This window comes from Cryptomeria japonica, chromosome 7 (genome assembly GCF_030272615.1).
Source record: "Cryptomeria japonica chromosome 7, Sugi_1.0, whole genome shotgun sequence".
In the NCBI taxonomy this organism is placed as follows: domain Eukaryota; kingdom Viridiplantae; phylum Streptophyta; class Pinopsida; order Cupressales; family Cupressaceae; genus Cryptomeria; species Cryptomeria japonica.
The window spans coordinates 731,508,343-731,526,277 of NC_081411.1; the positions used below are offsets into that span (position 1 = coordinate 731,508,343).

At 37.9% G+C, this 17,935-nt stretch overlaps 1 protein-coding gene across 5 annotated transcripts in view; it reads right to left on the minus strand.

Moving 5' to 3' along the window:
• Nucleotides 1-1,026: 1,026 nt before the first annotated feature.
• Nucleotides 1,027-17,935, minus strand: part of LOC131074601 (fatty acid amide hydrolase) — a 196,577-nt gene continuing 179,668 nt past the window's right edge. For all 5 annotated transcript variants that reach the window (XM_059207756.1, XM_058011242.2, XM_059207757.1 and 2 more), the window contains one exon: nucleotides 1,027-1,322. In XM_059207756.1, coding sequence (XP_059063739.1) covers nucleotides 1,266-1,322 — 57 coding nt within the window. In that variant the 3' untranslated portion in view covers nucleotides 1,027-1,265. The remainder of the gene's footprint in view (nucleotides 1,323-17,935) is intronic.

The window sequence follows — 17,935 nt, forward strand, 5'->3', positions numbered from 1 at the left end:
TCGCTCTTGGTATACAATGGGACTATATTTGAAATCATTTTTTTTGTTTGTCATTGACTTAGCACCTATGGTTGTTGATATTGTGATGGTCAACGCTTCACCACACATTGTACCTTCTTTTGTACTATTGGTCCTCTACCTCAAATATAAAAAATAAATTGAAAGATATTAATAATTCATGGACCCTTTTCAATTGTCAATTATTGTACATGTATGATCTCTTCAATCCTTTTTTATTTGACAATCCACCCAAGTTCATTGCAAAGTTTGTGTTTCCTAGACTTCATTTAAATGAATATTATGACACTGACACTTGGAAGTTAAAACTTGGGAAGATAAAGAAATAATTTCTCTTGTGATATATAGGAAGATAAAAAGAAATAATTAGGCCAATACATTTAGAAATACAATTGACTTGAAGGTGCAACTCTTTCTTAATGAGTGGTCTTCAATCATTACTCTCAAAATTAATAAGGATATTATTAAAAGAAAGAAGCATTTTCAAAAGAAATCTTCCAACCATTTTTCTTATATTTTTTTATTGAAGCGTATAAATAACAATTATATTACAAATTTATGTTTTTTAATGCATTTATAGTATAGGTAAAAATTGGACATGACACTACATGAACCTTGTTCATTTTGTACACAGTCAATAATAAATACATTTAAATAATTTAAACTTTAAAACTTAAAGAAAATTATCGATCTTTGAAAATTACAATTTTGGACACAAAACACAAAATGTAAATTGGAAACAAGTTTAAACAATCAACTTCTTTTTTAAGAACCACTTAAATTTATTTGGTTGCACTTATCAAATTATACCAAACAATTACAAATTGAAAAGATAAAATATCATTATATGATTTATTTATCACATAAAAAAACCTTGCAACAAAAAGAAAAGTGTCAAGCATTGTTGGTTTGAGTAGCCTAAACCTAATTATATCTCCAATCATTTCATTAATAATTGTTGTTATATAAGACCTTCCATAATAACTTTAAATTGTTGTGGATGCAATCTAATTAGACTTCTTTGTTGCTATATTTATTTATCTTTCCAAGTTCATGCAGAACATGAAAACAATGCATAATTTATAAGAGATTTATAATAAAACCTATAATTTTGAAGAGTAGTGTATCCATATATAGATGTTTGCAACAATTAAACATGGGTCTATATCAATGTAGTTTCAACAGTACTATGAAAATGTGCAATAGAAAAGATATAAATATCAATGGAGGCCAACAAGATTTTCTTTTCAATCAAGCAGATTGTAGAAGACTTTTGGTTTTCTCTGTTCTTGTTGGAATAATCCCTGTAAACCAACATTGAAGACATTAACATCAAATGTAGGTTGCTTCAAATACTACTCTACATGAATAACATTACAATACTAAACCTACAACTAAAAACAAAGAAAATCCTTCTAATTAATTACACCATAAATAAAATGAGTTTATAAGTTTACCTAGTTTCTATATGAATGTAAATGAATCGAATTAAAAAGTATCAAGTAGACTTAAAAAACAAGGATTATATTTAAAATATGTGCACAAAAAAAAGTGTTCTAAACATATTACTAGCATATAAATATCTTAAAATTAATCTATATAAGCGACATATATACATATAATAAAATTTTTTACTTTAAAAGTATAAAAAGTTGCACTCATTAAAATCAAATAAAATATAATATGAAATAATTAAATCTTATTCATTTTTTGTTTTTCTTTCACAATTGCTCCTGCTCCTGTAATACTATCAGTGTAAATTGCCCTTCTAACTTAATTAAATAAATATTATTAAAATACACAATTTTATTTGAAAAAATACTTAAAAAAATATACACTCAACAATTAGAGTTCATTTAACCTAAATTAGAGGGTACTGTTAAAAAAAAGGACATAAGAAGCAGCATTCATCAATTTTTTTTGGCCTTTGAGAGTGGTGCAATAGTTGAACCGTGTAGTTGTAAATTCAGCTGCCCGGATTAAAGTGCATGTATTAGGTCATTGAGTTTGCAGGCTTTAAGCCCTTGTTGGAGTATAGGGCTTGAGTTTGCAGGCTTTAAGCTTTTAAGCCCTTGTTGGGGCATAGAGCTTGAGTTTGTAGGCTTTAAGGCTTTAAGCCCCTGTTGGGGCATAGGGCTTGTAGATTTGGAATGTTTGAGGATGGCCCCACTTTGTCATCAAACCTGCTGGGCCAGATTAAGCCCACAATTCATAAACCTAAATAAATAAATAGTATACATATACTTTTTCCTTAACCATGATTGACCGAGTCATATTGTACCGGTGTCCAGAATAGAAAAAGCTTCTAAAGGACTTCAAGGAGCATGGAGATCCAAGGAGATTCATGTCTTCTCCATTTTTTTGGAAAGAAGACACGCCAGGTTTGTTTCAGAACAAACTCGTCCTCTATCTATAAGGCAAATTTGTTCAGTGAGCCTATCCCTCTAAAAAACAATACAGGGTCAAGAATGTTCATGACCTTTTAACGTGTATAAAACACCAATTGTGGGTCATGAATAAACTTGTCTCGAAGAAGAAAAATTATAACAACTCGCGTAGGTTGTACATTAATTACATTTTAGCTATTCAGTTCACAGCTTGCAGAATTCTGCATCAATCAGATTGACAAAGATTATACCCAAGATCATATCTAAACAGCAGGGAGGCTTTGTACCAGGCAGAAAGACAGCTGAGGGGGCATTAGTGGTTCATGAAGTGATTCACTCAATCATGACCAATAAAATCGAAGCAATGATGATCAAACTTGATATGCTGAAAGCATATGATAGGGTAAATTGGAATTTCCTATATCAAGTTCTTTCTACTTTGGGGTTCTCAAAAATATGGAGCAAATGGATTCTATCATGTATTTCAGGGGCTAAGTTTTCAGTGTTATTGAATGGTAGCCCAGTTGCTTTCTTCCCATCCTCTCAAGGGGTAAGGCAAGGAGATCCTTTATCTCCTTCTCTATTTATCATAATGGCAGAAACATTGACCAAATTGATAGCGGCAAGGAGTGAGGCTTCGGTTTGGAAAGGGATCCTAATCCCCCACACACAAGTGGTGGTCACACATTGTCTTTTTGCAGATAACACAATCCTATTTGGGGAAGCTTCAGTCAAAGAAGCTAAGGAAATCAAAAGAGTGCTGCAGACTTAACAGAAGTTTCTAGCCAAAAAGTAATTGAAGTCAACTCTAAAGTCTTCCTTTTTCATTGCTCTCCTTTACTTCCAAACAAGTTGGTTAACACCCTAGGTTATAAACTTGCAAAGTTACCTTGTAAATACCTGGGTATCCCTATGTTCTTTGTGGTGAATATGGGTCTCCATTGGGAATCAATCCTCTCTTCCATCAAAAATAAAATGGATTCTTGGAAAAACAACTGGCTCTCTTTAGCTGGCAGAATCCTATTGATTAAATCTGTTTTGACTTCCATCCCCAACTACATTATGACTGTCCTTCCCATGCCAACAAAGATCAGAGATGAACTTGAATCTCACCTTAAGAATTTTCTTTGGAAGGGGAATAGAGATCCGAAAAACAAAATTCATCTTTTGGCTTGGGAAAAGGTCTGTTTACCCAAAATTTATGGGGGTGCGGGCATTCCAAATTTTGAAGATAGAAACATTGCCTTGGGTACAAAGTTGGTATGGAAATTATGCGAGGACACATCCTCGATCTGGGCTACAATTATCAGAGGCAAATATCTAGATTCCAATGAACCTGAGAGAATCTTTACATTGTTAGACCCTCCCAATGGTTCCAAGATGTGGAATTTCCTAATTAATTGTAGAACAACTCTGCTTGCAAAACTATCCTGGATCCTACATGATGGCAGATCAGCAAGATTCTAGGAAGATTCATGGAACAACTATTTGCCATTGGACAATATTGGAGGATTAGAAGATATAAAAACCATCATGCAAGCAGATTGGAGGTTTCTTAGTCAGTGATCATTTCAATATCACCAACTCTAATGACAAATATCATGCCAAATGGAAGGATTTTGATCACCTTCATGTCCCTCTTCAACAGATAAGAAGACTAGATACAGAACTAAAGCAAAGAGTGTTCTATTACAAAGACACAAAAGACAAGATCATTTGGACTCCCTTTAAAACAGGAGCATACACAGTCAAGGAGGGGTTCAAAGAGTTATCCATTCAGGAACTTCTACATGCATCAAGGAAATACTCCTTCTGCTGGAAGGATTGTGGATTACAAAAGGCAGGTGCATTCGCATGGCTAGCCCTTTAAGGGAGAATTCTGACCAATGAAAGGCTAGCCCTTCTCAGAATTACTCAGCCTTTCCTATGCGTAATGTGTAACCAACACTTGGAAACAATAGAACACCTGCTGTTAGAATGCCAAGTAGCTCAAGTATGCTGGTTTTGGTTACTTAAGAAACTAGAGTGGTCATCTCCCTTACAATCTTCCATTTCTGAGGTCTTTGAAGCTTGGCCTAGAAATTATAAAGAATCCTTTTTTGCAGTCATTTGGGAAGTGGCTCCAACAATGCTTATATGGAACATTTGGTGGGAAAGAAATAGACGCATTTTCAGAAAAAAACATAATAAGATCGATGTCATCATGAACAAAATAGAGGTATCTATCTCGGAGTCAGAGAATGCTTATACATCAAGGATTAAAAAAACAAATTCATCCTTTGCATCATGGGATGACAACATTCTAAAAAAGTGGAAACAAATTACGCTTCCATTCAAGGGAAGCTTAATGTGTAAAGCAAAAATCAAAGTTGACGGAAAGGAAATAAGATGGAATCTTCCAAATTTAAATTGTCTAAAACTAAATTTTGATGGAGCATCACAAGGAAACCCAAGTGTTTCAGGGATCGGATGTGTCATCAGAGACCAAGAAGGACACGCATTAATAGCAGGCTATGAAAGGATCCTAGATAGCACTAACAATTTAGCGGAGGCAAGGGCCTCTTACTGGGCATTAATTTAGCTATTGGAATGAACAGATAGATCACTGCTACAAAGAAGCAAATTCAATGGCAGACATCCTAACAAATATGGGATGTGATAAGGAGTCGGGAAGAACACTTTTGTCCCCAAAAGAGATAAATGAGCACACAATATTGAAGAATCAATTGGAAACAGACAGGGTCTGGTGGTAAAATAATTTTTTATAACTAACTTTTTTGTTGCTAGTGCAAAGGTGGGAAAAATGTAGGTTGGATTACTACAGAGCTTACATCAAACACATATGCATGTCATGGCATACCACTTCAGCAGGTTGAGATGTGTGTAGTTACAGATTGTAACCTGAAATGATGGATCTAGAACAAGATGTGCTCAGTCGGCCAAAATTAGTTGGCTCGAACAGTCGCTTCAAATGTTGTGGAGGATTTAGAAAATCACAAATCCTGTGCAGTAAAAATAATAACATGAATGACATTAGAGAGATCACTTCAGTAATTATTAGATGCAGGTAATGCATTCTTAGAGCAACCAGCATGGAAGGATAAGACAGAGTTATGAATTTAAACAGGGCTTCAATTGTGGCTACGGTGGATATGGTTATGTTTTGTGGGACCCGTGTCTGGGAGGGTTCTTGATCAGAGTGGAAGTGCTTCAACACTCCATGTCTTGGTCGCTACTTCTCTCCTTTTCTAATGGTCTCAACCTCTGAGGTATAATTCGGCAGAACCATTTTATTCCTGGATTTTCACTAACAGAGCGTACATTGGGGAGCCTTTATTCACTTGGGGGATGCTAAAGTTTGGTGCATCTTGGGAGCTCTCTTCATATGCTTTGGTTGACCCACATGGGTATCCATCTTCCTTCCCACTCTCGGCAGACATTGCTTCTTCAAAGGAGTTTGCTACAGGTACCTAGTCCTCCAACCACCATGCTGAATTCCAAAGCTTTTGTTCTGTTGCAGTATTTTTTTATCACTAAGCTCGAAAGATGGAAAGCTACAAAAGAGTTATTGAAATTATCTCTCAGGTTTTTGATGCCTCATGTGTCAATCCAGAAACCATTTCCAGATCTCTCATGCTCAACTCCTGCTTATATGGTTTCCTCTACTCAACCGTCAGCACACTTACACTCAGTCGAGGGTTTTTTGAAATGGTTGACATATGGGGTTGATCAAGCTCGCAATCATGATCGGGTTCCCAAGTGTTTCAAGTTCATATTCTGTGGGTCTTCTTGGAACTATGTCATTGCCCACACTTTTCATTTTGGAATCACTTTTCAATGGCTTGTATTCAACGTGTTTAAGAACCACATAAATGGAAATTGTCTCTGAAATGCAGGATATGAGGTGTATATACACAATGTGTATCTACATTGGGTGGTGAGCATTGGTGCGGAAAGTGTGAATAAGCGGTGTTTGTACAAATGGTTATGGATCGGTTCATAGTGCAGTTTGAAGAAAGTACAATCACAAAGCTCATGGGTCATACATTTGCATTTAACAGAGGCATATATTGTAGTTCACAGTGTTCGAACGCTTTGTCACAGGCTCCTATTCTGTGATGTGGGAAGACCCCAACGAGATCTGCAGCAAATCATGTCGGTGACTCAGAAATTCCCATTTAACAGATGGCCTCCATGAAGCTGGGATAATTTCGGAGAAATAAGTGCAGTAGCTGCATGAGAACAGGGTAAATGAGATAACAAGGTATGATATTCTTGTATGTGTTGGGCTTGATATGCATGGAAATTACCAACCAGGACTTATCTTCTAGAGGGGCTGTATGATTTTCACTCGTTACAGTTGTCAGGTGGTGATATACTTGACTTCAAGATGAAAGAAGAGTTTGCGAGTGACATCAAGCTGAGAGACACTTCCAAATTGCCAGACCAAAGAAATAGGAATGGTAACACTGCTCTCAGGCCCAGAGACAATGGAGTGCTAGTGTCTCAAACGACAAATGGGGTTGGAAAAGATAAAAAGAACAGATTAAAGCCAAATGAAGCTAATAAGAAAGGAGATCATGCCTCGTTGGTATTTGGGAAAGTAGAGACTGCAAAGGGTGTCCAGAATGGTCCTTCAGTTCCCTATCTAGATATTCCTGAGGACTTTGCATTGAATCACAAACCATTGTTAGCCACCTCCTAGAAGAGCTCTAAGTTTTCAAGCAGTGATAATTGTTCTCATGTGAAGCGCTCTTTAATGGGTGATTTTCCCCTGGCTCCATAAGCTTCTCAAGTGTATCCACATGATTTTGAATGCAGTTTGACAAAAGACACCAATTCGACCAAGTTAGATCAGCTGAGAGCATTAGTACAAGAACTACGGGAAAGTGAGGCAAAGCTTCAAAATGAACTTCTTGAATATAAGGGGGTAAATGAAGTAGTGAATAAGATTCCTAAAGAGAGTTAAACATACAAAGGACTGAAGCTAAAAGCTTTGGTGACAAAATAAGTCAGTTGGAAGCAAAGAAAATGAAAATGTCTCAAGAGTTAGCCCATTATCCCATTCTAATGAAGGAGATTGTGGAAGCAAGAGTCAAGATCAGAGAGCTTCAAAATCAGCTTCTTACAGAGTCTAGGCATGCAAAAGAAGATAACCTGCAACAATATAGGGAAAATCATTTGAATGAATTGGAAGTTGAAGTTGTCGAACTACGCCGTGTAAACATGGAAGTTCAGCACCAAAAAAGAGAACTTGCACGTAAGCTTGCTGCAGCGGAATTACAGATCATCTCTCTTGGAAACCTCACTAAGAGGGATATGGTTGCAAAGGTTGAAGCTGAGGCATCTAAACTGAGATTTATTTGCTCTGTATTTCTCTACAAGATAGTGGGTTGGCTCTGGCCCGATAGTTAGTCTTCGAAGTTTTACTCTTTTGGCTTTCATTTTGTATTCGATAGCTCTATAGAGAGTGATCTCCCCTCCTTTTCTCTTTGTAATCATACTCTTAGCATCTCTTGGTATATTTTATACCTTAATATTAATATATTATAGGCTCAAGCCTTTTGCTTTAAAAAAAATAAAAATTGAATACAATGCTCTCAAGCAAGATTGAAAGCTTCTACAAAATATACAAAATAGTAGAAGAAGAAGATACAAAACTCTCAGCTTAAGTGATCACATATAATAGGCTCTCTCTTGTGAATCTTGATACACCAACACAAACAGCAACATGCCTTTTTTAAAGGCCAGGCTTGAAACATCTCTAAGATGGAGGAAGACAAAGGGCCAACACTTCATACATGCAAAACCCAAAGCGGCAGTTACATTGAATGTCGTTACATATTCTGCCACCAACAGGAGCCGAATACACCATCGCATTGAATGTCGTTACATACTCTACCATCGACAAGAAAGCAACAACAAGGAGATTTTACATCATCGCAAGTATAATGAAATCTCCTGCAGCTATTAACATTAACACTCCCTCTTAGCAAAGGAGATATCATTTACAAATATTCAAGTCATGGAGTCTCTCAACATGACAAACACAATGGCTACACTTTATCACGGATTCTCTCAACGTGATAGCATCATGGATTCACTCAACATGGTGTTCACCATGGCTACTCCCATGTGTGAAATAAACACAAGCTCTCATCACAGAGTCACTCAACGTGATGTTCTTATGGAGTCTCTCAACATGACTTCCACCATGGCTACTCCCAGAGGGTGGAACAAGGGCTTTCACCTCAAACTTCTCTTGCAAAGAAGAATGCATTAACAAGGGCTTGCACCTCAAACTTCTCTCGTAGAGAAGAATGCATTAACAAGGGGCTTGCACCTCAAATTTCTCCATCATAGAGAAAAATGCATTACAAGAGCTTTCACCTCAAATTTATCCATCACAGAGAAAAATGCATTAACCAAATCTTCATGAACATGGCTCCCTCTGAACTTGATATCAACCTTTTGACCTCCTCGTCCAAGGTTGCCTCTAATGAAATAATAGGCTCCTTCTGAAGCTAGATGTTAGGCTCCCTTTGAAATGTCAGGCTCCCTCTAAAACTGAAATGTCAAGCTCCCTCTAAAGCTGAAAAGTCAGGCTCCCTCCAAAGCTGAAAAGACCATGATCCTTGGAATATGACCATCCTCAGATTAGAAAAAAAATCTCCTCGAAGTTTGCTCCCTCTCACTGGGAGAGCCCTCTTGTCTCAATTTCAATATCTTCAGTGTTGTAGCGATCAAGAGGTATGTTGAAGTATACCCCAATTCCAAATCTCCCATCAATAGAGTGATCAACCTCTAGCAATATGTAACATAATGATAGCCCAAACAATGCTCAAATAAGAGCAACACAAAGAAGACGTGATCTTGACCCTCCAAAACAATAATGTGGACTTCACGCAATGCAATACCCTCTATCTCCTCAACCTTCTGCCAACAAGTTTCACGACATTGCAGTGGATAGTGACAGGCAGATCTTGCTCAGATGAATCTGGAGCATCGTGTCCATTCTCTTCGGAATAATGTTGTAGCTTCCTCTACTCAAGGCGGCTTGAGGCTAAGTCACAGGCTTGAGCAGAAGGCAGATCCCGTTGCACACGCAAAGAAATCCGAAACAGGAAGAAATGAAGTCGTAGCTTCGAGAATGGCATTGTCTTTAGAAAAACATAGTCCATATAACACCAAACAATGAACAAGCAACCTTCCCAGAATCCCGAGGCCTCCTGTGAGGGAGACGACCTCAAACCTGGCTCTGATACCATGTTAAAATTAGAACCAGAAACATAAGACACATAAATCTGAAACTTAGCAAATGTCACAAGAACAAGATACATAAAATTTTATCATAGGAAAATCCTCCACTTGAGGGTGAAAAAACCTAGCCACACCAAAAATCAACCTTTATTGAAGGAACAAAATTTGAATACAATGCTCTCAAGCAAGATTGTTAACACTTAACAATCAATGGTAGAAGCTAACAATATATCAAAACTGAAAGCTTCTACCAAATATTGGGGAAGTATCTAAGGTGACGAATAAGATTCACAGGGCGAGGATCTGAAATTGGATGTTGTAGAGCCTGGTGGATATGCCCCTAAGAAGTTAATACTATACGCTAAACGGTTCACATCAGCCAAAAGCAATTCAGCCATACGGTTTAGACCATACGAGCAAGTTGGCTTCTGAGGGTCCAAGTTGCGTCAACATGATGAGGTTACCACACGAAGCTAAAAGCCCTAGCTACACCGTACAAACTAGAGAAGTCGAGTGCTAGAGATCCGTACGGTCAAGGGAGAGCCGAGGAAGCAGATTTGACAGCAGAACAAAATTGAGAGAGAGAAGGAACATTCCCATCCAGCCACAGGAGAAGTTGAATCCGTACGGTGCAGGTGAAGAAGCAGAAATGTCATATGACGTACGGTCAACTAGTACGATCGACACACGGGTGCATAACACCATTCCGTACGGCAAGGCGAGGAGTCTGTACGGCGTGCGACAAAGCACCATTCCGTACGACGTAGCTCACCCGTACGACGTACCTAGTTCAATCAACCCATACAGCGTAGCTCATCCAACCATTCCGTACGGCATAGTCCATTCATTCGACCCGTATGGCGTACGACATAAACTACATAGAGAAAAGGGTACGGTGTACGGTGAAACCGTACGACGGATATGGCACATGAGGCATTGTACGACATACATGGAAATCGTACGAACATCGTGCATGAGGCATTGTACGGTTTACAAGGATGCAATCAGAGAGAGGTCGTTCGACCATGCTACAGGTACGAAAACCAAAGGCGGAGGCCGTACAACAACCAAGAGAAATCTGTACGGACCATGGGAGGAATACCGTACGGTCAAGGAAGCAATATATCAAAAACTCGAAGGCATCAACTTTGAGTTGGATGAAGGGAGTCTCAAGCCACACACCTATGCATCATACAACCAAGAGAGAAGCACAAGTCTGTATGAAAGAACAATTCAGAAAACACAATTCCTGTACGGGAGAATGCACCTTGATCAAAATTTTGACTTCTTTGGCCTTGTCCCTGACGTCTTAAGAAAGCAGAAAATTGATGCATGCCATGGAGTTCCCTATGGGTTTGAAGGTTGTAATTTGGTGTTGGCGGTAGGGGCGCTACCCCTCGACCCCGCCCTGTACCGTGATAGGGAGCGCGTTGCCTTGAGACCCTGCGAGGGGCGTTGCCCCTCGACCCTGCTGGGGGCACTGCCCCCAGATGCCCGCAAGGGGCGCTGCCCCTTGATCCCGTTGGGGGGCGTTGCCCCAAACCCCCATTTGATTTGGCAGGTACACTACAAGTTGAGGTTGTCCCATCAAAGTCGTCGTTTGTCGTTAGTCTTCCCGAATATTACTTGATGTTTGCTTGTCGTCTGGAAGACAACTTTTTTCTTTTGGGGGGATGATGTTGTAAGCATAAATTGCCTATTGTTATGTTTGATAATATTTGTTATCCAACAAGGTATTAATTAATTGTATTGAGTGGGTTGTCAGTCTCGAGTGGTTATGTGTCGGTTGGTTGACAGTTGTGTACCTCTCGGCAACCGTCGGGTCCTTTAAATATGTTGTGTACTATCAAGGAGGGGGATGGTATTATCGGATCTAGTGCAATCCTTGGCTGACCATCTTTGGTCTCTTCTCTGTAATAATTGAATGTGCGAATAAAGATATATTTTATGTCGTGTCTGGTATGCATTGTCATGTACATTATTATTTCCTGTACTTAATTTACCAGTTGTACCAGCAAACAAAGTCTCTCAACCAAAATTGACGTAGACAAAGATGCATCTCCAATACTAGAGACAGAAATTGACATAGATGGAGATGCATCTCCAATACTAGAGACATCCCTGGAAACATCCCGACACACAGGGTTCTTTTGGCTGCCGTCTCCAAAGTCTCCTGACTAGAAGTTGACATCTCCCACTAGAAAATTTAGGGCAAAACATGAAGCAAATAAATAAAATCAGTCAGCATAATGTTTCATGCTGATATTTAGGTTGATACAAAAATCCATGCACAGTTATAATGATCAGATCAACTGACATTGTAGACTTTTTGAGAGGGGCATAAACAGTTGTATGACTGATTTCCTGTCATTGTAATGGTCTAAAGAGAAATTGCCTTTACCATTTACTATTCTTGTATGACTGATTTACTGTTCTTGTTTTCAAAGTTCTATGTCATGATATTTTCAGGAAACTATTAAATTATATTAAAAAAAATGGCATCTCCAAATACCCCCGTCTTCTATTTTTGAAAATTAGCCGTACCGTTACCAGTACCAATCTTTGGCGTCTCCAAGTACCCCCGTCTCCTAGTGACTATGAGATATATCATTTTCTTTTATGCCATTGTCATAACTCAAGCATGGTATAGAAATACTCAATGTTGTCTTCAGCATCGTAAGTTTCATCTTTTTGTCGATAGTGAATTTAAACATCTCTATTAATTGAAATACATGATCCTCTTTATCACTCTTAAGAAATACTAACTTGATCAGCTCCTTAGAGTCCACGGTTGACATATTGTGAAGATATGATCAGAAATCATTGTAGGTGGTGGTGTTATCCAACATTTGATGCTTCAACTCCCTGATTGAGTCTCTTGCCATCCTTAATTTATTTAAAATTATGCAGGATACATTAATGGTGCATAGCTCTTTTTCATATAGTTTACTAATCCAGACTCTGTGTGACTTTTGCTTACATCACAATACTGTTCCTTTGCACTCCACTTCTGCTTGGTTTACTTGAAGATGATCCCTGAGGACGAGTTATTTCTAGCAAAAGCTTGAGCAGGAGTTCGTAGTACCTTTGCAAATATCTGCTCTAGGCCTTTGCTGCTGGCTTATCCTCATCATCTTTCTTGAATCAGTCTTTTATTGTGCCTAAGGCAAATTGCAGTATATGTATGTCTCCTTCAATAGTTTTTGCTCCAAGATCCACCTACAAAAGTGAAATTCACCACCATCAACTGTTTTTGTTCATCTTCTCCTTTAAGAGCAATTACTGTTTCTGCATTCCTGAGCCGTGTCTGCTTCTTAGGGTTTTTAATAGAGGGTTCTTGAGTGAGCGAAGGGATTGCATTCAAATTCAGATAAGCAGAACACACAATATTTTTATCCTATTATACTGGTAACTCAACCCTTGTGCATATTCCTTTGATATATTGGGAGTAGGTGGATTTCAAAGTTGCCCTTCCAACCCTCCGTTAGGATCAAGTGTGCTATTCACCTTGAAAATTCTAGTAGAGCAATATTATAATCTGAGCTAGGGTTATAATGTTGAAGTGTTGTTCTACGCATGTCTCCAAAGATCATGGAATGAGATGGATCTCTAGTAGTTGGATGCACATGTGGGATGGAATATTCTCTAGGACACTTGGTAATATCAGTTGTAAGGGGCATAATGTGGGGGATATGACAGTGTAAACTACGCTGCTCAGTTTGCTGTTTCTGATCAAGACTGTTAATGTATGCAATGGTATATTCTATTGGTCCGATAAGACCTTCAATCTATGAATGCTTGCCTGGTATGTATGGAGATGTAGCGATTCTATATGATCTTCAGATATGGATGGTTGCCCGTTTTATCTTGTGACTTGTAGCAAATCTGATGGGCACTGTGTCTAATATATCTCACTGGTAGATGTGCATCCAAAAGCCAAACGCTACTTGCTCCAGGTGGGTGAATCCACAAAGGATGAATAAGAAATAAAGATGTCCGATGATGATTGATTGAATGGTTTCGAACTCCATTATGTATCTTTCACGATGGAAGGGTTTCCTTCTAAGAGATATGTCTTTTCTTAAATATGCTTCTCCATAAGCAATTTGCATCTCCTCATGACAAATTGGTTTGTTTTCATAATCACTATTTAGCAATAATCATTCCAAGTCGCTATCAAATAATCGTTTAGATGATTTGAACGTGATGATAGATGAGCATTGATTATTTATGATTAATTGCACCCCATTGTAATCAGTTGTTACTTGATTAATATAGTCATTTACTTGATTAACCAGTCGATGGATTTGATAAGTCTTTAATCAGTATTGTTTGACAACTCTTTTCAATTGATACTAAGTGTTGATGATTCCAGTGGGCTGGCTGACTGTTATTTACTGGTCTTCAAGGAGGCATGCCCTTCTTTAACAGCATGCATTGCTCTTGGTAGCCTTGGCGCCGATTGTGTTTATGGTCATTGATACAACGGTAATGAAGAATGTATGTTATAATGTTATGAAGTGATCTCCTTATATGATCGGTATGTCATTCATACATGCGGCCTTCATGATGAAGAGGGATTTGAATAAAGGATCTCCATGATTACTACAGCATTATGGTCACTGCTTCAGTATGGATCATACCTACTCCATGTTGTCTTGATGATGATGTTGAATGGGAAAATTGTGAAGTCTTATATATAAGACTATTTTCCATTATAGGATCACTGCTTTCTTTTTTCTCTTGATCCCATATGTGCTTATTCATAGATTGATGTATGCAAAGGATGGGGACATCACATTATGTTGCCAAAATGCTGTCAGATTCCCTCCAAGACTGAAAAGTGCTGATCTCTTTTTGCTCTATGTTGTGACATTCTGATATGGCAATGGATGTATAGTTGCATGTGTTTGTGGTAAGTTTCCAGAGCATTAAGATGCTGCTAGATAGATCACAGATTGAAGAGACTGTCATAGAGATGGTGATTTTCTCTTGTACAGAATAAGATAAAATTATCATTGTAATGTAAACATTTTTTGATGTTAATCTGACAAGTGGTGCATTAAAGGCTGGTATTTTTACCTAGAGGATTTTCCCAAGATATATTCGTCTCTAATTTTACGTTATGTACTTGTATTTCTTCTCTTTTCATTTTCTATTCCAGCTCTTTTTCTAAGTGTTGTTTACAAGTCATTATGCTGCTGAAATTATATTCGATCTGACCACTTGCAACACTTTCATCATAGGATTAATGTGGAAAATGTTTGGTCCCGGAGACAACTGAGAGACGGGGGGGGGGAGTGAATTAGTTGTCCAATAAATTCAACCAAAACTTAATGCTTAATGCCGGTAAACCAAACTTTATGCCGGTAGACAATTTTATCAGTTAATTGCACTACCGGTAAAGATTAATGCATGAACAGAAAGACAACAACATCCACAACACATAACACAAATATTTGTACGTAGAAACTGTTAATGCACTAGTAGCTTCTGCAAGATAAGACTCTCCTAACCCTCTACTCTATTATTAGTTTACTCATTCATGCTTTATGTTTATCAGACTATAACATTGATCATAATTATTGATATTGGATAATGATGGATTAGATTGACGATCTACTTAACTATGTTAAGCATCAATCTAAATGCTATCGGGCTACTAACCCGACAACATATTAATGTCGATTCATATATGAATCGGCATTAATATGCTATCGGGGTATTAACACGATAGCATATAATGCTAACCGTAATTGTTATTGTTTACTTTATATTGATCCATTATTATATGCTTTGATACCGATTCATTATCGGGTATGTTTTATATCTGAAACAATTAACAAATACCGATTCATGATCGGATGTGTTTATAAGCATTGTTATCATTAACAGTGATACCGATTCACTATCGGGTATGTTCATAAGCATTGTTACCATTAACAATGATACCGATTCATTATCGGGTATGTCAATAAGCACTGTTATCATTATCAATGATACCGATACATTAACAGGTATGTTTGTAGCACTGATTAGTTATGGATCGGTTAATGTTAGTAAGGGTCACGACCAAGTGAAATCTTGGTCGGACATGTCTAAAAGACATGTCTGATCAAGGTGCCACTTGATCGTGGCCATCCTACTACTTATACATCATTCAAACCAAAGGAGATGACATTGAAATCAATACATGTTCATCTTCCTAACCTGTAGTAAAGAAAGATAGCAATATTAGTGTCATAGTCATAATATCAAAATTAAAATACACCATCCTGCATATAACCTGTTCATTAAATTGGAAATTACAATACTTTTACATGGTATCAGAGCCAAGTTGATCGAACTTGAGGCTATTTAATTTCGTGAAACAAATTTAAGAACAAGTTTATATACTACATCACATTTCTTCAAATGGCCAGTGCTATCAGATTCGAAGATAGACTCGGAGGTGGTAATGATTTTTCAACCTGGAAATTCAGAATTCAAATGATCTTAAAGGAGAACAAAGTGGATTCGTTTGTTCAAACCAAAAATGATCAACTCGAAAATGAACCTGACAAAACGGCATGGATTGAGGGAAATGAAAAGGCAATAAAAATAATAGCTGATGGGGTGAGAAACAACATAATGCCCATCATAAGAAAATATCAGACAGCGTATAAAATGTTCAAAGCTCTTGAAAGCACATTTGAGATATCAAATGCAAGTCGAACTCTAGCATTAAAACGAGAAATAAATCACATCACCATGAACAAAGGGGAGACAATCAATGCCTACTTTATGCGGATATCAGTTCTAAAAGATGAACTTGCAACTCTGGACTCAAGATCCAAAGCAAAGAGTTAACACTCATTGCTTTAGATGGATTGCCTAGTGGATGAAGCACATTCATCCAAGGCATTAGTGCAAGGTCCAAATATCCCAAGTTTGAAAGATTAAGGGATGATTGTCTCCTAGAAGAATCAAGATTGAACAAATTAGGAATGAAACACAAGAATATAGATGAAGACCTGCAAGTTCTAAACACCAACTCCAACAAGCAAAACAAGAAAAGGCAAGTTAGAAAGAGAAAAGGTTGTCAAGGCAAGAACACTCCAAAGAAGGACTTATCTCATATTCCATGTTACAGATGTGATCAGTTCGGACACTTCGTTGCAAAATGCCCAGAAGGAACCAAGAAACATGCTACATTTGTTAAAGTATGAAAGACTAAAGGGGAAGATGACTCCGAGAAATACGTATTCTACTTAGCACTCACAAGTCAAGCTTCTAACAAAATCAACTCATGGGTGATTGACAGTGGTTCATCCAGGCACATCACTGGGTTTAGAGAAGTACTTGATTCCATGACAGAGGAGAGTGATGAGGACGTAACCATCGGAGATGACTCCACACATCCAATCAGAGGAGTAGGAACCTGCACCATTAAATTGAAGATAGACATAACCCTAGGGCTTGAAGGAGTACTATATGTCCCTGGCATCAAAAGAAATCTAGTCTCTATATCGGCACTAGAAGATAATGGATACAGAGTGGCATTCATGGACAACAAAGTATTGGCTTGGCCAAAGAACTCCTCCATCAAGAAGGCAAAGACCATTGGACAGAGACGGGGCTATTTGTATGAACTGTGCACAAAACCTAATCTAGCCCTAATCCATGAAGCCACTAATGCAAATGAAGTTTGGCATAGAAGATTAGGTCATCTGAATTTTAGGGCTTTATCTTCAATGGGAAACCTTGTCACAGGTCTACCCAAGTTAAAGCAAGATCATTCAGGGGCATGCAAAGGATGTGCCCTAGGTAAGAATATCAAAGGTGCATTCCAAAATAGTACTAGGAAAACTAGCAAAATTTTAGAATTAATTCATTTTGATGTATGCGGACTTATGTCCGTATCCCCTTTAGGGGGATTCTTGTATTATGTAATATTTGTTGATGACTACTCTAGGAAGACTTGGATCTACTTTCTGAAAAGTAAAGAATCAGAAGAGATCCTCTCTAGATTTAAAGAATTTAAATCACTAACTGAAAACCACTCAGGAAACAAAGTTAAAACCCTAAGAACCGACAATGGGGGAGAATACACATCAAATTCATTTAAAGAATTTTGTAGAGATAATGGGATTAAGAGGGAGCTTACTATACCTTATAACCCCAAACAAAACGGGGTAGCGGAAAGGAAAAATAGGACCATAGTTGAAGCTGCCAAGGCCATGATCCTAGATCAAAGTCTTAACACAAATCTCTGGGCTGAAGCATCCAAC